General features: G+C 33.9%; 1 protein-coding gene across 7 annotated transcripts in view; it reads left to right on the plus strand.

Moving 5' to 3' along the window:
• The window catches only part of LOC134724971 (probable E3 ubiquitin-protein ligase HERC4), a 303,456-nt gene that overhangs the window by 103,710 nt on the left and 178,228 nt on the right, over positions 1-21,518 (plus strand). For all 7 annotated transcript variants that reach the window (XM_063588396.1, XM_063588395.1, XM_063588394.1 and 4 more), the window contains 2 exons: positions 13,853-13,909; positions 20,011-20,122. In XM_063588396.1, coding sequence (XP_063444466.1) covers positions 13,853-13,909; positions 20,011-20,122 — 169 coding nt within the window. The remainder of the gene's footprint in view (positions 1-13,852; positions 13,910-20,010; positions 20,123-21,518) is intronic.

Consider the following 21,518-nt stretch of genomic DNA (forward strand, 5'->3'; position numbering starts at 1 on the left):
GAAATTGCTTCTACAGGGTTCAATACTGCAATGGAAAGCATGGAATTGAGTTAAAGGGTTATTGCTCCAAGGGGGGTTTCAAAAGTTGGGGCGGGGGATTTTTTTGTTAACCATTTTTTTAAGGGCTTCCTTTTTTTTCCAAATTTTTCAAATTTTGATTTTTGAAAAGTTTCAAGAAGAAATCTTCAATTGCACAGTATTGTGTAATAGATTTGTTAGATCTTTGACCACAATAATTTTGTGACAATAACCTATATTATGTCAAAAATTTGATCACAATCCAAATTCAGACAGAATCAAGCTTGAATATTGTGACCAAATTTGTCCCAACTGTTCAGTGTTCAACCACTAGGGTCGTATAAAGCTGCGCCCTGCGGAGCACCTGGTTTTTTATTGTACATATTTCTAGAAAATGAGTTTTGTTGAGGACGGTGCTCTACAAGTGAAGCAAACAGTATAATTTTTATAAGACCGCAAATTTTGAAAAAAATTTCGTCGTATATTGCTATCACGTTGGCGTCGTCGTCTGCGTCGTCGTCGTCGTCGTCGTCGTCCGAATACTTTTAGTTTTCGCACTCTAACTTTAGTAAAAGTGAATAGAAATCTATGAAATTTTAACACAAGGTTTATGACCATAAAAGGAAGGTTGGTATTGATTTTGGGAGTTTTGGTCCCAACATTTTAGGAATTAGGGGCCAAAAAGGGCCCAAATAAGCATTTTCTTGGTTTTCGCACTATAAATTTAGTTTAAGTTAATAGAAATCTATGAAATTTTGACACAAGGTTGATGACCACAAAAGAAAGGTTGGGATTGATTTTGGGAGTTTTGGTTTCAACAATTTAGGAATTAGGGGCCAAAAAAGGGCCCAAATAAGCATTATTCTTGGTTTTCGCACAATAACTTTAGTTTAAGTAAATAGAAATCAATGAAATTTAAACACAATGTTTATGACCACAAAAGGAAGATTGGTATTGATTTTGGGAGTTTAGGTCCCAACAGTTAAGGAATTAGGGGCCAAAAAGGGACCCAAATAAGCATTTTTCTTGCTTTTCGCACCATAACGTTAGTATAAGTAAATAGAAATCTATGAAATTTAAACACAAGGTTAATGACCATAAAAGGAAGGTTGGTATTGATTTTGGGAGTTTTGGTCCCAACAGTTTAGGAAAAAGGGGCCCAAAGGGTCCAAAATTAAACTTTGTTTGATTTCATCAAAATGGAATATTTGGGGTTCTTTGATATGCCGAATCTAACTGTGTATGTAGATTCTTAACTTTTGGTCATGTTTTCAAATTGGTCCACCTTAAGGTCCAAAGGGTCCAAAATTAAGCTTAGTTTGATTTTGACAAAAAATGAATCGGTTGGGTTCTTTGATATGTTGAATCTAAAAATGTACTTAGATTCTTGATTATTGGCCCAGTTTTCAAGTTGGTCCAAATCTGGGTCCAAAATTAAACTTTTTTGATTTCTTCAAAAATTTAATAAATGGGGTTCTTTGATATGCCAAATCTAACTGTGTATGTAGATTCTTCATTTTTGGTCCCGTTTTCAAATTGGCCTACATTAAGGTCCAAAGGGTCCAAAATTAAACTAATTTTGATTTAAACAAAAATTAAATTCTTGGGCCTCTTTGATATGCTGAATCTAAACATGTACTTAGATTTTTGATTATGGGCCCAGTTTTCAAGTTGGTCCAAATCAGGATCTAAAATTATTATATTTAGTATTGTGCAATAACAAGTCTTTTCAATTGCACAGTATTGTGCAATGGAAAGAAATATCTAATTTCACAATATTGTGAAATAGCAATTTTTTTTTTAATTAGAGTTATCTTTCTTTGTCCAAAATAGTAAGCAAGAAATATCTTATTGCAAGAATTTTTTTTAATTGGAGTTATCTTTCTTTGTCCAGAATCAACTTAAATCTTTGTTATATACAATATACAATGTATATTCACTTTTTACTACCAACTGATAAATTTAAATAATCTTTACCATTTAGTGATAACAAGCAGTTTTTTTACATCTTAATATTTTATGATGTATTTAGATGAGTAGTTATTGTTGCAAACTCCATTAGAATATTTTAATTGAGATTAGTTTTGGAATAAGGGAAAAGGGGATGTGATTAAAAAATTGGGTTCAATTTTTCTCATTTGAAATTTCATAAATAAAAAGAAAATTTCTTCAAAATTTTTTTTGAGAGGATTAATATTGAACAGCATAGTGAATTGCTCTAAGAGAAAACAAAAAATTTAAGTTCATTAGAACACATTCATTCGGTGTCAGAAACCTATGCTGTGTCAACTATTTAATCACAATCCAAATTTAGAGCTGAATCCAGCTTGAATGTTGTGTCCATACTTGCCCCAACCATTCAGGGTTCAACCTCTGCGGTCGTATAAAGCTACGCCCTGCGAAGCATCTGGTTTTTAAATTGTGCAATTTAGAATTTTATGTACATGTTAAAACTGGGTTACTGCAAATAAAAATAAAAAATAGGAGAAACATGGTTCGCTTTGGTTTAGTATTATTTTGATTATTTTCGTCAAATAAGCTTCGACTGTGTGACTTTTTATTTAAAATTCATACATGTGTATATATTAAGAAAGTATTACGAATGAAGTTGAGCAAGAGAAATTATGTTATTTAGGTAAATATATTGTGTAGAATACAGTTGAAATATGTGTATACATTCCAAAAAATGCCCTTTAAAAATATTATATATCTTTGATATAGTTGTTTTTCTTATATGGTAGTGATTGTTTATTGGCTGCTTGCCATTTAGTTGGAACTTTTATTCATAGAAGGATCAACATAATGAGTGAGGTGAGGTGAATATTTCAACAACATCCTGAATAAAATAGTTATATTGCTATGCATGTAGATCTTACTGTAATGAAACACTCTCTTAAAACACCATAGGTCCTTTAACCACATTCACATGCATTATTCTGAATTGGCAAAATGCATTTTCCTTTAGCCCCTGAAACCTGCATTGTATTTCAAACTGGAAATGGTTGCACTAATTATTATTTGCATGCCAATCATAATACCACCACTTTGGTCTCGAACGTTGAAACTCTTAGAGTCATAAGAAACCTCAAATTAAAAAAAATATGCATATGATTAGATAGTTTTCATTAAACAACTTATGAACATATACTTTTTTCTGAGGAAATTCTTTAATTTGTCCACATTTAGAAGAAGTTTACTTATTTTTAATTGCTTCCTTCCAGGAAGCAATTCCCCGACATATTTTCCGTATGCATAGTGACCTGAGCGTAACCCTCCTCGTAAAAATCTGGTGATAACAATACGCATGGATCTGTCATGAAAATAAACAATTATCTGATTGTACATCATGTAAATGTTAAACACGTGCTCAATACCCATGCATTTTGTTATTTGTTTACTATAAGGTGACAATCGGTAAACTTCGACTCCAAAACTCTGCATTTAATGAGCAGCCATATTTGTAAAATCATAACAGGCTAAGAGAAAAAAAAATGACGGTTAAACGATATATTTGCGTCAAAAATGAGAAATTCGTGCACAGAGGACTAAGTTTATGATTTATACATGCATTGGTTCAAGAATTGGATAAACATTATTTTTCACCACTTACTCGTTTCATATGACTTTAAATTTTCCCTTTAATAAAAGTAACGGTACCAATTTTCTTGCACCAGATGCGCATTTCGATAATACATGTCTCTTCAGTTTAAAAGTTCAGATTGCATGTCAATAGACTAAAAAGGGGATATGGGGTTTTCATCAAAATAAGATTTATCTGTCATTTTTAACCGGATTTTTGTGACAAAAATGTCGGTTATTGATTTGGGGAAGTACGGCGGTCGGGCGTCTGTCCGGCGGCAAAATAAATGTTTTCTGTGCATTAACTCATGAACCGGTCAACCAAAGGTTTTTAAATTTTAATATGTTGTTACTGACAACTAAATGAAGGTCAAGTTGAATAATGGCCATTTTGACTTTTACCGTTCAGGAGTTATGGTTCTTTAAAGATTGAAAAATGGAGTTTCCAGTCGTGTCCGTGCATTTACGCATGAACTGTTCTACCAAAGCTTCCCAAATTTTAATATCTTGTTACTGATGACAAAATGGAGGTCAAGTTTAATAATGACGATTTTGACTTTTACCGTTCAGGAATTAGGGTTCTTGAAAGATTGAAAAATGGTGTTTCCAGTCGTGTCCGTGCATTTTCTCATGAACCATTCAACCAAAGCTTTTGAAATTTTTTATATGTTTTTACTGATGACAAAATAGAGGTGAAGTTCAATAATGACGATTTTGACTTTTACCATTCAGGAATAATGGTTCTTGAAAGATCGTAAAATGGCGTTTCCATTCAAGTTGTTGCATTTACTCATGAACCATTCAATCTAAGCTTTTCAAATTTTAATATGTTGATACTGATGACAAAATGGAGGTCAAATTTGATATTGACGATATTCACTTTAACCATTCATCAGTAATGGTTCTTGTGATATTGCCAGGACACACATAAATGTATATAAATCCGGTTTGCTGTCGTTGTGACAGCCTCTTGTTTAAAAATCATGTGAATTCAATATTAATTTCATCCAAGACAGATAGCTCTATCTATGTCTTTTGTAGTCCGAGATTACTTTGACGTCCAATCTTTTGGCAAAACAGCCGTAGGACGTCAGAGTAATCTCGGACTATGAACGTTAAAAGTATGATTGGGATGACAATGGATCTAACAAGTACTAATGTAATCATGATCATCTAACAAAAGATTTTTTTTTTGTCTCCAAGAATATAGGCAAAACGAAATGCATTTCAAGTAATTGTGTGTATAATAACTTATTGTCCTCGGCAATGATCTGACATAACTTCATGTTGACATCCCTAATTTTACCTTTTATTATACCCCACACAACGAGTTGCGGAGGGTATAATGTTTTTGACCCGTCCGTCCGTCCGTCAGTCCGTCCGTCAGTCCTGCTTCTTGTCATCGCAACTCCTCTCAAACCACACCACATAATTCTACGAAACCTTTTCAGATAATAAGAACATACTATGTAGTTGTGCATATCGACAGGAAATTGCGATTCAAATTTTTTCTAGGAGTTACGCCCCTTTGAACTTATTTACTTTAATGTACTACTGCAACAGTTTGTCATTGCAACTCCTCTCAAACCACACAACAGAATTTCACGAAACCTTTGCAGATAATAAGGACAGACTGTGTAGTTGTGCATATTGACGGGAAATTGCGATTCAATTTTTTTTCTAGGAGTTACACCCCTTTGAACTTATTTACTTTAATGTACTACTGCAACAGTTTGTCATTGCAACTCCTCTCAAACCACACAACAGAATTTCACGAAACCTTTTCAGATAATAAGGACAGACTTTGTAGTTGTGCATATTGACGGGAAATTGCGATTCAATTTTTTTTCTAGGAGTTACGCCCCTTTGAATTTATTTACTTTAATGTACTACTGCAACAGTTTGTCATTGCACTTATTTAATTTCTCCAATGACAATGTGGGACGTGGGGTATGTGAGCGTGCTCACTAAGGTTCTTTAATTAGAAAATCAATTGATAACATGTGCGTTTGAATGGATTGGATGCACAAGAAAAACATCTATGTGAAGAAAAAAAATGTCAAGGTTAAACTAATTTTTGGAGCGGCATGCAGCCAGAAATTGGCGGAAGTGGTAATTATTTATTTTTTTATGAAAAGTCAATTTCTCCAAAGAACAACCACTGAATGGAAGGAAATCAAACATGGCATGAATGATCCTAATGTGGTGCTGACCAAGTGTTGTTACTTTGTAGCCGATCCATTATCCAAGATGGCCGCCAGCGGGGGACTTAGTTTAAAATAGGACCCTATGGGAAATGCATACAAATGACTTCTTTTAGAGAACCACTAAATGGAATAAAACCAAACATGGCATGAATGTTCCTTATGAGGTCCTGACAAAGTGTTGTTACTTTGTAGCCAATCCATTATCCAAGATGGCCGCAAGCGGGGGACTTAGTTTAACATAGGACCCTATGGGAAATGCATACAAATGACTTCTTTTAGAGAACCACTGAATGGAATATAACCAAACATGGCATGAATGTTCCTTATGAGGTGCTGACCAAGTGTTGTTACTTTGTAGTCGATCCATCATCCAAAATGGCCGCAAGCGGGAGACTTAGTTTAACATAGGACCCTATTTGGAAATGCATACAAATGACTTCTTTTAGAGAACCACTGAATGGAAGGAAACCAAACATGGCATGAATGTTCCTTATGAGGTGCTGACCAAGTGTTGTTACTTTGTAGCTGATCCATCATTCAAGATGGCCGCCAGCGGGGGACTTAGTTTAACATAGGACCCTATTGGAAATGCATACAAATGACTTCTTTTAGAGAACCACTGAATGGAATGAAACCAAACATGACATGAATGTTCCTTATTAGAGGCTGACCAAGTGTTGTTACTTTGTAGCCGATCCATCATCCAAGATGGCCGCCAGCGGGGCACTTAGTTTAACAAAGGACCCTATGGGAAATGTATACAAATGACTTCTTTTAGAGAACCACTGAATAGAATGAAACCAAACATGGCATGAATGTTACTTATGAGGTGCTGACCAAGTGTTGTTACTTTGTAGCCGATCCATCATTCAAGATGGCCGCCAGCGGGGGACTTAGTTTAACATAGGACACTATGGGAAATGCATACAAATGACTTCTTTTAGAGAACCACAGAATGGAATGAAACCAAATATGACATGAATGTTTCTTATGAGGTGCTGACCAAGTGTTGTTACTTTGTAGCCGATCCATCATCTAAGATTGCTGCCAGCCGAGGACTTAGTTTAACATAGGACCCTATAGGAAATGCATACAAATGACTTCTTTTAGAGAACCACTAATTGGAATGGAACCAAACATGGCATGAATGTTACTTATGAGGGCTGACCGAGTGTTGTTACTTTGTAGCCGATCCATAATCCAAGCTGGCCGCCATCGGGGGACTTAGTTTAACATAGGAACCTATGGGAAATGCATACAAATGACTTCTTTTATAGAACCACTGAATAGAATGAAATCTAAGATGGCATGAATGTTCCTTATGAGGTGCTGACCAAGTGTTGATACTTTGTAGCCAACCCATCATCCAAGACGGCCGCCAGCGGGGAACTTAGTTTAACATATGAACCTATGGGAAATGCATACAAATGACTTCTTTTAGAGAACCACTGAATGGAATGAAACCAAACATGGCATGAATGTTACTTATGAGGTGTTGACCAAGTGTTGTTACTTTGTAGCCGATCCATTATCCAAGATGGCTGCCAGCGGGGGGTCTTAGTTTAACTTAGGACTCTATGGAAAATGCATGCAAATGACTTCTTTTAGAAAACCACTGAATGACGTGAAACCAAACATGGCATGAATGTTCCTTATGAGGTGCTGACCAAGTGTTGTTATTTGTAGCCGATCCATCATCCAAGATGGCGGCCAGCGGGGGGCTTAGTTTAACATATCAACCTATGGGAAATGCATACAAATGACTTCTTTTAGAGATCCATTTGATGAAATGAAACCAAACATGGCAAGAATGATTCTTATGAGGTGCTGACCAAGTGTTGTTACTTTGTAACCGATCCATTATCGAATATGGCCACCAGTGGGGGACTTAGTTTAAAGTAGGACCCTATGGGAAATGCATACAAATGTCTTCTATTAGTGAACTACTGTGTGGAATGAAACCAAACATGGCATGAATGTTCTTTATGAGGTGCTGACCAAGTGTTGTTACTTTGCAGCGGATCCATCATTCAAGATGGCCCCCATTGGGGTATTTAGTTCATCATAGGACCCTATGGGAAATGCAAACAAAAGTCTTCTTATAGAGAACCACTGAACTGAATTAAATCAAACATAGCCTGAATGTTTCTTTCCTTATGAGGTTGTGTTGTTACTTTTAGCCAAATGTTATATTTTTTATATGATTTCAAAAACCAAAGTAGAATCAGGTGAGCGATACAGGCTCTTGAGAGCCTCTAGTTGATGTGTTACATTTAAGTCCCCCATTTAAGTATCCATCTTTATGTTTTAAGTACTTTGAACAGAGACAGAAGCATATTATAATAAATCCTTATAGGCGAGTGTAATATTTGAAAAAAGACGTCTAGTTAAGGACTTTAATGCACCCACCTAACACACGGCTAATTTTTGTTTTAAATGAAAGAATAATGATTAAACTTTGATGTTTGCCCGGTCGTCACAAAATCGTACGGTGCAGTTTTTGTAAAAATGACGTTTATTTCAGAAATTAGTTGAAAATTATAAAATTACGACATATTTTTCAAGTAAAGGAAATAAGTCGTATCTTTTCTTTTAGACAGAATAATTAAGTGAATTAGATTCTTAAAATAATGAATAATAATATTTACAACTTTAAGTCCGCATGCTTTTGCATTCCATCTAAATATTTGACATTTTGTACGAAAATTTTCATAATCCTGACCTTTTCGGATCTACAATTAAATTTTTATTAAATGCTTTTGCACTCTATCCGTTTTAGAACACACCAAATTACTCATCAGTTATCGTTTTTTCATTCAAGATCAAGACTTTATCCCAACATTTCTTAAAATCACGAATTTCTGTAATTATATGATGTTGGGTAAAATCACTATAGTTTCCGGAATCCCTTATCTATTTCGTTATCGTTTTTTACTGAATATATTAGTCGATTTCCGTGTACTTAATAGTGCTATTAGAGTACAATAAATCACATTTAAACGGTTCTTTTTCCATCTTTAACTTCAGTGAAGCCTAAATAGATATAAAATTGTCCGAAATTAATATCAAATCAAAGTAAAACTTAGTTTTGGGGTTCTGTAGAATTCACCCCTTTCTAAATAAGGAATCGTATCGGAAAATTGTAGAAAATCTTCCGAGTCATGTCAAATTTTCACAGTCCAGTTCACAATGAAACCCTTCCTATGCTAAAAAAAAAGCAAAAAAACTATCAATTGATTGACACAGATCCATAGTCTGCCATGTACTTACTACATAGAAACTACATATATCTCCTACAATGATCTGATTTACAAAATAACTCATGCCAATTTTACTATTAAATCTTTATGCTATCGAGCTTGCATCGCTAAATTTTTGCTACAAAGTTTGAAATCAGAAACTAAAGAACTATTTTATTCTGAGCATAAAACAGCTTTTACTAACATTTCGACGATTAAACACAAAAACGTATTCTGGTTAACACCTTTAATTACTTGATCAGTTAACCGGGCTTACTTTCTGCTCGAGGATCGCCGCCGAGAAAACTACACAACATATTATCAGATTCAACAAAAACTAAATATATATGGTCAATTTTAATTTATAGTTACATGTAAACAGCCTCAACAAGGCCAAGGTACATTCAATATTGTATACAGTAGCTCTTTTATTTTCTCCTATGCCATAATGACATACAATTACCCGTTTAAAATGACTGTGATATACAGTCTGTCAATTATAAATATCTGAGCAGTGACTGCGAAACTGGCTGCAAGCACTTTATGCAGCTACTAGTATTTTACGGAAGCAGATATAGGGTAAAGTTGTAATCCAATCAGATGAATATCCATATCTAAAAATATTTCACTGGAGTATTCAATTGAAATTATGCCACCTGCTTTAAAAACATTTCTGTATTGTCTTTTAGATAGTGGCGCATCTGCGACAGTTAATAAAGCGTACGATATTTCTATTGACAAAGTTCTTAGATGTATGGCTTTAGTAGAATGTATGTTATCTATAAATATTTGTTTTACTCTTTTTTATTTAGGTTTATCATTACAAATGCACCGTTTTTATGGACACACCTTTGATAACTGTTAACAAGTTTGACTGACCAGGAGATTAGAAAATGGGGCATACATTCTACATGGCATTATTTTTCTTCTGGGGGTCAAAATGTTATCCAAGACAATGTCGACCTAACTTGCAGATATAATAAAAGTTCTCCGTATGACTTTGGTTGGCTAAAAGGCAACATCGGTCCGGTATGATGTCATCCAACTTTCTACAAGGTTTGATCTGTTCATGCATTGGTATAGGTATGGGGAGGGTTGAGTTTTCCAAAAACATGTTTAACCCCGCGGCAGTTTTGCGCCGGTCCCAAGTCAGGAGCCTCTGGCCTTTCTTAGTTTTGTATGATTTTTTATATTAATTTCTTGAATATATTTCGAAGCTTAGTATGACGTTCATTATCATTTCAAAATAGTACATTTTTGTTTAGGGGCAAGCTGAAGAACACCTCCGGGTTTGGGAATTTCTTGCTGCATTGATGACCCATTGGTGGTCTTCGGTCGTTGCCTGCTTTTTGAACGGGTTGGTGTCTATTTGACAAATCCCTCGTGTCCATTCACAATTTTTAATTCAATCTATATACAGCAGATCTTGTGTCCTCTTTGAGCAAAACCCCTGCTGTACTGATATATACACATGCCAAGGAAGTTGTCTTTGTATGGATATGTTGACCGATAAGAATGATAAGATTACAAGTCAAAATGAAACTATAATATTCCGACACCTAAATGGTCCAACATCTCATTGGTCCGACGTTTTGATCATTTAGGATATACGCTATCGGGATTTTAACATAAGAAAGCCAAATAAAAGGTTCACTATTAGGATAACCTTGTCCTTCCTTTTGAAGCGTTGAAACAAGATATAAAAAAGTAATACTTATTGCCAAAGTAGCCGAACGTCATCACTAGCGTTATTTAAAAAAAAAAGTACAAACTACTTTGTCAAATGTTGTTTGATTAATTAGATATCCCAAGATACACGGCGGCCGACTAAAGTAAAATCAAACACAGTTTAACGTACAATGAGTGATCATATTTTCCATGTGATGTTTTATATTAAAATTGTCAATTTGTTGATATAAATATACTAGTAGCACTTTACTCACTTTAGTCATGTTAGTTAGTACTCTTATCATATCTGATTTAGTGATGTAAATGAAATTGCTGTATGATCCAGACTCAACATATTGCACTACAATAATAAAAAAAAATCTGCCCTATATATATGGTTGTCTGATCTTAAAGCAGTTGGCAGGCTTTCAAACAGGAGACATACGCTTCCTCAATTTTATTGAACAGTTCATCATCGGACTTTTCTAAACAATTAAAAATACGTCATATGCTAGATTTTTTCCTTGCTTTAAATATTTTGTTTCGGATTATTTATATCAAATTTGCAGATATATGTTTGTAAATACGTGCAATCAAATGATATGGAGGTATTATAAGATTTAGATAATGCAAGGGCGACTACAAATACAAATGTACATTTGTGTGACTAAATGGTTGATTTTCAAAGACTCCGAGAGAAAACGTTACGTATCATGCGTTACCGTTAAAATCAACCAAAATAATTAATACTATGATAGAAATATATTTTTCCAACAGTAATACAGCATTCCTATAAAATTGTTTCTTTTTTGCATTTTTTTTGACTCGATTTTTCTACTGGAAGTATCCTTGAAATGAAATTGCATCCATGACCTTTGACCTCGATTTAAAAAAAAATGCACCATAATTTTTGTTGACGACCGGGATATTTAGAAAGTACACATTCTTAGCTTTCCAGTGATAAATAATTTAGCCGTGTGTTAGGTAGGTGAATTAAAAATGTAAATTTGGCTCTCATATCACTCGCCTATTACTATATTTTGTATAAGCATGTATATTTTGAAATCCTTGTAGAAGTTTCTTAATCACAATATGTACATGATTTTGTATTAGGCCACACTTAAAAATATTTTGGTTTACCCAAACCCTACCCAAAGGTTGAGACAGTGGGTAGGTAGGTAGGCATTTTTTTTTTTTTTTCAAAAAAAGAAATTGAAGTATCAGATGTTTATAAGTCTTCATGCCTATTTGATTAAAAAAAACCTTCTTCAAATCAGGACAATAAAAGAATTTGAGTAGGCAGCTTTTTTCTGGGTTGGTAGCGTTTGGGCAAACAAACCTATTATTTATTATGGCCTTAGAGAAATTTACAAATCATCCCTAGGAGTGAAGACAATCACCATGATCACTTCATTGTGTTTAAGGTTTTTGATTGTTTTGTTTTCTATACAATATTTTGTATTGAAGTTTAAAAAAAAAGTTTATAACACTGAAATTATGTTGGGTATATGTGTCAGTAAGAAAGTAACTTATCAGTATGATAAAATTAGAAAAAGCCACATTGTTTTTTATACGACCGCAAATTTTGAAAAAATTTTCGTCGTATATTGCTATCACGTTGGCGTCGTCGTCGTCGTCGTCGTCGTCGTCCGAATACTTTTAGTTTTCGCACTCTAACTTTAGTAAAAGTGAATATAATCTATGAAATTTTAACACAAGGTTTATGACCATAAAAGGAAGGCTGGTATTGATTTTGGGAGTTTTGGTCCCAATATTTTAGGAATTAGGGGCCAAAAAGGGCCCAAATAAGCATTTTCTTGGTTTTCGCACTATAACTTTAGTTTAAATTAATAGAAATCTATGAAATTTTGACACAAGGTTTATGACCACAAAAGAAAGGATGGGATTGATTTTGGGAGTTTTGGTTTCAACAGTTTAGGAATTAGGGGCCAAAAAAGGGCCCAAATAAGCATTATTCTTGGTTTTCGCACAATAACTTTAGTTAAAGTAAATAGAAATCAATGAAATTTAAACACAATGTTTATGACCACAAAAGGAAGGTTGGTATTGATTTTGGGAGTTTCGGTCCCAACAGTTTAGGAATTAGGGGCCAAAAAGGGACCCAAATAAGCATTTTTCTTGGTTTTCGCACCATAGCGTTAGTATAAGTAAATAGAAATCTATGAAATTTAAACACAAGGTTTATGACTATAGAATAGAGATAACCGTATTGTATTTGAAGCTTTAAGGACGTCCATCGGTAGTTTTACTGTCGCAAATTTAGTTTACCTGGCGACGCGGAGCGGAGACAGGTAAACGGGTATTTGCGACAGTAAAACTACCGATGGACGTCCGAAAAGCTTCAAATACAATACGGTTATCTCTATTCTAATGCAAAACAAGTTTATAAATAAATTGCAATCATTATTTCAGTGTAAAATCTTTATAAAAGAACATTCCGCGAAAAAATATTAACTTCTTTGGTGCCTACACTAGGTGACGTCATAGGTATGCTTCCAGCGTCAAACATAAACACTGGGCGTTTTCCGGCTTCTGTGCCGCTTCAGAATGTAATAAAATTTGATAAAAAGAAGATTTTTAGGCGCAACAAGTGAGTTTTTTGTTTATTATTGTAGAAATAACATGTCAATATATTCCGAAATTCAAAATGTCGGCTTCCTTAGTTACAGACAAGGAGATAGAGAATTTTACGCTTGCTGTCATCCAATCAGAACATTTGTTACAAAATAATTGCATTAGAATTGAAATTAGTTTTGGAATAAGGGAAAGGGGGATGTGATTAAAAAATTGGGTTCAATTTTTCTCATTTGAAATTTCATAAATAAAAAGAAAATTTCTTCAAACATTTTTTTGAGAGGATTAATATTCAACAGCATAGTGAATTGCTCTAAGAGAAAACAAAAATTTTAAGTTCATTTGAATACATTCATTCTGTGTCAGAAACCTATGCTGTGTCAACTTTTTAATCACAATCCAAATTTAGAGCGGACTCCAGCTTGAATGTTGTGTCCATACTTGCCCCAACTGTTCAGGGTTCAACCTTTGCGGTCGTATAAAGCTACGCCCTGCGGAGCATCTGGTCTTTTATGGGTTATTGAACTTTGATTGAAATATTTACAGGGAAATGGAGAAGATTTTTTCAGCTGCCGCTTGTTTGAATGCTTCATTTCTATTACCGTAAGTAGCAGCACACACATTACAAGAATGCCACTTCTGCCTTATGACAACGATAATCATAACATATAGGGTTGAGATTTAACAAGAAACAAATTTTCTTTACCATAACTATACACATTTCACTATTATACTTAATTCTCTGTCAATTAACTAAATCACATAAAAGCATAGTGGAACAACAAATCAGTATGAAAAGTTGGCTCCATGTTATATCAAATAATTTTCAGATATCTTCATGGCAATGTAAAATGACAGAATATTATTAAATGATAAGAGCAAATCAGCCCTAATATGGATAAATTAGCATGTGCAATACTGATACGGATAAATCAGCATGTGCAATACTGATACGGATAAATCAGCATGTGCAATACTGATACGGATAAATCACCATGTGCAATACTGATACGGATAAATCAGCATGTGCAATACTGATAACGTTCCACTGTCGATATAAATCAAAGAGTTCATATTGGTTTTGGAACTGGGCCAATACGAATAAAAGCTGTATTGGCCCATGGGCTAATACGAGACGTTAACTTCAGGGTTTTAATTTTCTAATGCCATTACTTAACTTTGGGGGTAATGTTATACATTTTATATTTGGGTAATCATAAAATGAAAGGTTAAATGATGTGCAATGTTTTGTAACGTCTTGAAGTCTTGAAACGGAAATAATTCACAGCCTCTTCGAGTACGACTTTCGAAAACAGAATACAGAAACAGCAAGTTAATAACACCATAGTATAAAAACATAACTCCTTGGTATATCAAAAAGTCTCTATAGTATATCGACTTATCAAATGAGTAGAAAACAAGTCATAATAATAAACAATTCCTGACTTGGTTACAGCATTTCTTTATGAAGAATGGTTGAATCCTTGTTTCATACTCTTGACTTGTACAATAGTCGCACAACATTACAACAATGTGTGAACAAAATAAAGACATGAAATTTATCTTAGTTATTTAGCAAAGGGATATAGAAAATTGACAGAGTACTACAAAAAAAATGTATAGTGAAATGTCTTAATAATATAAAAAATTTGCATTATGGTATACTAGTATCTCAAATCATGATAGGATTATCGTTATCATAGGGCAACTCTGGTGTTCCAAACACATATACATACATGTATATGTAGCCAACAGATGTTGAAACTTCTGCTTGCTGATACTTTTATTTTCAATATGAATGATCAAACAAAAAGTGTCACATGCAGAATAACCTTATATTTGGACAGCATACCAACTGTCATGAGTTGTAAAATGTGAGCATATTAAGGTACTGTCAGATACCTATTTTATTTTTAGTTCACCCCGCTCAAATGGCCAAGTAAGCTATTCTTGTTGTAAACTATTTACATTGTGAACTTCTTCTAGAGAACCACTAAATGGAATAGAACCACACATGGAATTAATGTTCCTTCTGAGGTGTTGACCAAGTGTTGTTACTTTGAGGTTGATCTATCATACAAGATGGCTGCTAGTGGGGGACTTAGCTAAACATAGGACCCTATTCAGGAAAATCCGGTTTGCTGTCTCTCGGACAGCCTCTTGTTTACATTTTGTCTCGCATTGAACATATATGGGGAAAAAAGCAGCATATTTGTTTATAAATAGAGGGGAAAAAATAGCAGAGGGACATTCAAACTCATTCTTTATAATTAACTGACAACAAAAGGAAAAAGACCAGAGTACAAGCAGAAGTACATGTTAATAAAACAGAACAATGAAAACTAAGGAATACGCAACAAGAACCCCACCAAAAACAGGAGGTGTTCTCAGGTGCTCCGGAAAGGTAAACAGATCCTGCTCAACATGTGGTACCCGTCATGTTGCTCATGTTAACACAATCCCAGTAACAAGTCTTATTTGGTAGGTTAGGTTTGTGAAAAGGGGACAGGATTGTTGTTAGATTGAAGCGATTATTTGAACTCTTAGTATCATAGCTTCCTTGTCAACAAAAAACGTCTATCAAGGAAATCATTATAGGAAATACAAGCCCAGGAATATTGTATCACTTGTGATAGGTCAGTTTTAGAGAAACATAATGGTACATCTCATTTTTTTTCTTGATATCATTTGGCCCTGTCTGTTCTGTCGTTTTTAATTGACTTTGAAACTTTTGCTTAGTTTACATACTTTTAGGTTATTCTAAAGGGAACCACAGATAATAATTCAACTGTAAATGGAATGCAGGTACATTAGGATTGGCATTTCTTATTTCCATAGAAATTATTTGACCCAGCACCCTCAGTCATGGTTGTGTTTAAATGTTTTTTAGTTTGTAGGAGTAAAGTATGGCAAAATTCAAACTTTGCATTATACTATAAAAAAACTATATGAAAGTGAGGCATATCTGTGTCAACAGTTTTAGATACCCTACTTTATTGCCAAGAGATTTGTTTATTTTAAAAGGGCACTAGCTATTAGATAAAGAAAAAAATGAAAAATGCTTTTTGTTTGTTCAATCATTAATGAAAGTGAAATAGTGAAATAAAAACTTGTTTTAAGCAGCCAGTCTGTGGTGTGTTAAGCTGTGCATTGTATTCACGTTGAAAGAACTTTTTCTTTTGTTTGACTTCAAATTTTGAAGTATCACATTACTTTATTGCGAACCAAATGAGAGTTCTACAAATAAAGCATCGCATTGACATAACAAGAGTACAGTAAGAGTATAGCATTTGTTTGTAGAACTCTCAGCCACGCTTTGCCATCTATATTATTTACGTGTAGTATATGCACAAACATGATAAATATCGTTAAATGAGGCAATATACCAAATAAAATTATGAAAAATATTCACATTTTAATTCTTTTTCCCTCTTGTTTGATTTCAGTTCTTTTTATTTCACAATTTGTGTCTGTATTTTCTGGACAATAATGCACAAATAATTCATTTTGCAAGATTATTATATATATTGTACAAAGAGAGTTTAAAAAAAAAGAATTATAAGATAAATAAATTATTGTTCTAAAACACAAGTAGATAAAATATCACAATCATAGGGTCAATGTAATACTAGCTGTTTTACATAAATAATAAAATATCATGTAAATAAATGTAGCTATTTGATCTATGTTTCATTTTTTTTTTTATCAATGTAAACTTTCTTGTCGCTAAAATTTTGTTTTCTTTTGGATACTCTTTTAACATTTATTTGGAATAAGTATTTTAATAAAAAAAATAATGTTTTCTTGTCGCTAAAATTATTTTTCTTGTCGCTTCTTGACTCTAAAATTATTCTTGTCGCTAATTAGTGAGACCACTTTTAAGAAGGCCTTCCACTTTTATTTTTTTGTCTATCTGATGAGTTAAGCCTTTTCCAACTGATTTGTATACGACCGCAAAATTTGAAAAAAATTTCGTCGTATATTGCTATCACATTGGCGTCGTCGTCTGCGTCGTTGTCGTCGTCGTCGTCGTCGTCGTCGTCCGAATACTTTTAGTTTTCGCACTCTAACTTTAGTAAAAGTGAATAGAAATCTATGAAATTTTAACACAAGGTTTATGACCACGAAAGGAAGGTGGGTATTGATTTTGAGAGTTTTGGTCCCAACATTTTAGGAATAAGGGGCCAAAAAGGGCCCAAATAAGCATTTTCTTGGTTTTCGCACTATAACTTTAGTTTAAGTTAATAGAAATCTATGAAATTTTGACACAAGGTTTATGACCACAAAAGAAAGGTTGGGATTGATTTTGGGAGTTTTGTTTTCAACAATTTAGGAATTAGGGGCCAAAAAAGGGCCCAAATAAGCATTATTCTTTGTTTTCGCACAATAACTTTAGTTTAAGTAAATAGAAATCTATGAAATTTAAACACAAGGTTTATGACCATAAAAGGAAGGTTGGTATTGATTTTGGGAGTTTGGTCCCAACAGTTTAGGAATAAGGGGCCCAAAGGGTCCAAAATTAAACTTTGTTTGATTTCATCAAAAATTGAATAATTGGGGTTCTTTGATATGCCGAATCTAACTGTGTATGTAGATTCTTATCTTTTGGTCCCGTTTTCAAATTGGTCTACATTAAGGTCCAAAGGGTCCAAAATTAAACTTAGTTTGATTTTGACCAAAAAATGAATTGGTTGGATTCTTTGATATGCTGAATCTAAAAATGTACTACGTTTCTTGATTATTGGCCCAGTTTTCAAGTTGGTCCAAATCGGGGTCCAAAATTAAACTTTGTTTGATTTCATCAAAAATTGAATAAATGGGGTTCTTTGATACGCCAAATCTAACTGTGTATGTAGATTCTTCATTTTTTGGTCCTGTTTTTCAAATTGGTCTACATTAAAGTCCAAAGGGTTCAAAATTAAACTTAGTTTGATTTTAACAAAAATTGAAATCTTGGGGTTCTTTGATATGCTGAGTCCAAACATGTACTTAGATTTTTGATTATTGGCCCAGTTTTCAAGTTGGTCTAAATCAGGATCTAAAATTATTATATTAAGTATTGTGCAATAGCAAGTCTTTTCAATTGCACAGTATTGCACAATGGCAAGAAATATCTAATTGCACAATATTGTGAAATAGCAAATTTTTTTTTAATTAGTTATCTTTCTTTGTCCAGAATAGTAAGCAAGAAATATCTAATTTCACAATATTGTGCAATAGCAAGATTTTTTTTTAATTGGAGTTATCTTTCTTTGTCTAGAATCAACTTAAATCTTTGTTATATACAATATACAATGTATATTCACTTTTTACTACCAACTGATAAATTAAAATAATCTTTACCATTCAATGATAACAAGCAGTTTTTTTTTACATCTTAATATTTTATGATGTATTTAAATGAGTAGTTATTGTTGCAAACTCCATTAGAAATTTTAATTGAGATTAGTTTTGGAATAAGGGAGAGGGGGATGTGATTAAAAAAATTGGGTTCAATTTTTCTCATTTGAAATTTCATAAATAAAAAGAAAATCTCTTCAAACATTTTTTTGAGAGGATTAATATTCAACAGCATAGAGAATTGCTCTAAGAGAAAACAAAAAAATTAAGTTCATTAGAACACATTCATTCTGTGTCAGAAACCTATGCTGTGTCAACTATTTAATCACAATCCAAATTTAGAGCTGAATCCAGCTTGAATGTTGTGTCCATACTTGCCCCAACCGTTCAGGGTTCAACCTCTGCGGTTGTATAAAGCTACGCCCTGCGGAGCATCTGGTTATAGTTCGTTCTTATGTTGCACTGTTATACCACTGTCCCAGGTATGGGGAGGGTTGCCTTGGGTTCCCGCTAACATGTTTAACTCCGCTACATTATTTATGTATGTGCCTGTCCCAAGTCAGGAGCCTGTAATTTAGTGGTTGTCGTTTGTTTATGTGTTACAAATTTGTTTTTCGTTCATTTTTTTACATAAATAAGGCCGTTAGTTTTCTCGCTTGAATTGTTTTACATTATCTTATGGGGGCCTTTTATAGCTGACTATATGCGGTATGGGCTTTGCTCATTGTTGAAGGACGTACGGTGACCTATAATTGTTAATGTTCGTGTCATTTTGGTCTTTTGTGGATAGTTGTCTCCTTGGCAATCATATCACATCTTCTTTTTTATACTTAATAGAAACATCACCATTTCTAGTTTTTTTTTGTCCAAAAAAATTTGAAATGAAGGAATAATGTTGAAAATTTTGTCAGAAATGAACTTTTATTAATGTTTGCATCAGTGTTAACAACAACATATAAATACAAACTCACATGCATGTTAAACATATTTGATCTATCAATTTAGCAGCTAATTTTTTTTACTCAGGTAAATTAATCAATGAGTGATAGATTTATCTTAGAAAAAAATTAAAGGTCCCAGTAAATATACTACACAGAGAGAGAACAATAGCTATTGAATTTGATCATTGGGACAAATGAACTGCCAAAAGTTTAAATGGACAGGTAACTATCAGATGAATCTGTGGTAAACTTTCATTTGATTTGCAATAAATGTCCTGCTGGAATTACAAAAAAGGGCAGATAATATTTATTTTTTTTGAAAAAGGAGTCCAATTTCAATATTTTAAACAGTAACTGGAAGTTTTATCAACTTCTTTTCTCGTCATATATATAGAATAAAGTACAAAGTATTTGTCATTTTAGAAATCATGAACATTTTACCACCTCACCAAAAAAACATGGGTTGGATATGGATCAAGTCAGAGACACCTTTGGAAAACTTGCTCATATTTCAAACGTACCTACAATTCAAAAGGTAAGTTGTATTTGAGTTTTCAGAGCATAGACCAGGTACAGTAGCCACTCCACTCTGGAGTACGTACGTACGTCCCAAAGTTGGGTTCCGTTCTCTAACTTTAGTTTACTTATACACTATGCTTATTACTACAATGTACAGATCAATTTTGAATGTTGGTGCCATCACCTTTACTGTTCTAGAGTTATGGGTGTTGCTTAACGGTGGAAACGGAATACGGAACGGAAACGGGAAATGGAAACAGAAAGAATTAACATCTTTTCTTTTTGGTTATTTTATCTACATAGCCAATTTTGAGCTCACCTGGCCCGAAGGGCCAAGTGAGCTTTTCTCACCACTTGGCGTCCGTCGTCCGTCGTCGTCGTCCGTCGTCGTCGTCCGTCGTCGTCGTCCGTCGTCGTTAACTTTTTACATTTTGAACTTCTTCTAGAGAACCACTGAATGGAATAAAACCAAACATAGCATGAATGTTCCTTATGAGGTGCTGACCAAGTGTTGTTACTTTGTAGCCAATCCATCATCCAAGATAGCCGCCAGCGGTGGACTTAGTTTAACATAGGACCCTATGGGAATTGCATACAAATGACTTCTTTTAGAGAACCACTGAATGGAATGAAACCAAACATGGCATGAATGTTCCTTATGAGGTGCTGAGCAAGTGTTGTTACTTTGTAGCCAATCCATCATCCATGATGACTGCCAGCGGGGGACTTAGTTTAACAAAGGACCCTACGGGAAATATATACAAATGTCTTCTTTTAGAGAACCACTGAATGGAATGAAACCAAACACGGCATGAATGTTCCTTATGAGGTGCTGACCAAGTGTTGTTACTTTGTAGCCAATTCATCATCCATGATGGCCGCCAGCGGGGGATATAGTTTAACATAGGACCCTATGGAAAATGCATTCAAATGACATTTTTTAGAGAACCCCTGAATGGAATAAAACAAAACATAGCATGAATGTTACTTATGAGGTGCTGACCAAGTTTTTTTTTACTTTGTAACCGATCCATCATCCAAGATGGCTACCATTGGGGGACTTAAGAATGAAATCAAACATAGACTGAAGGTTCCTTTACTTATGAGGTTGTGTTGTTACTTTTAGCAAAATTTTATATTTTTTTATATGATTTCAAAAACCCAAGTAGAATCAGGTGAGCAATACAGGCTCTTGAGAGCCTCTAGTTATATAGTATTACACATGTTCACACGAAAAAACCGAGAGGAATGAACTTAAAATAAAAGATTTTAAAGAAAAATTTATGAAATAATGAGCAAGAGATGATAAGAATATGTTTTTGAAATATGTGATAAGGTCATGTGTAACTCCTTAAGGGGTCAACTGACCATTTTAGTCATTTTTGACTTATTTGTAGATCCTACTTTGCTGA

Source organism: Mytilus trossulus, chromosome 7, assembly GCF_036588685.1.
Source record: "Mytilus trossulus isolate FHL-02 chromosome 7, PNRI_Mtr1.1.1.hap1, whole genome shotgun sequence".
NCBI lineage: Eukaryota > Metazoa > Mollusca > Bivalvia > Mytilida > Mytilidae > Mytilus > Mytilus trossulus.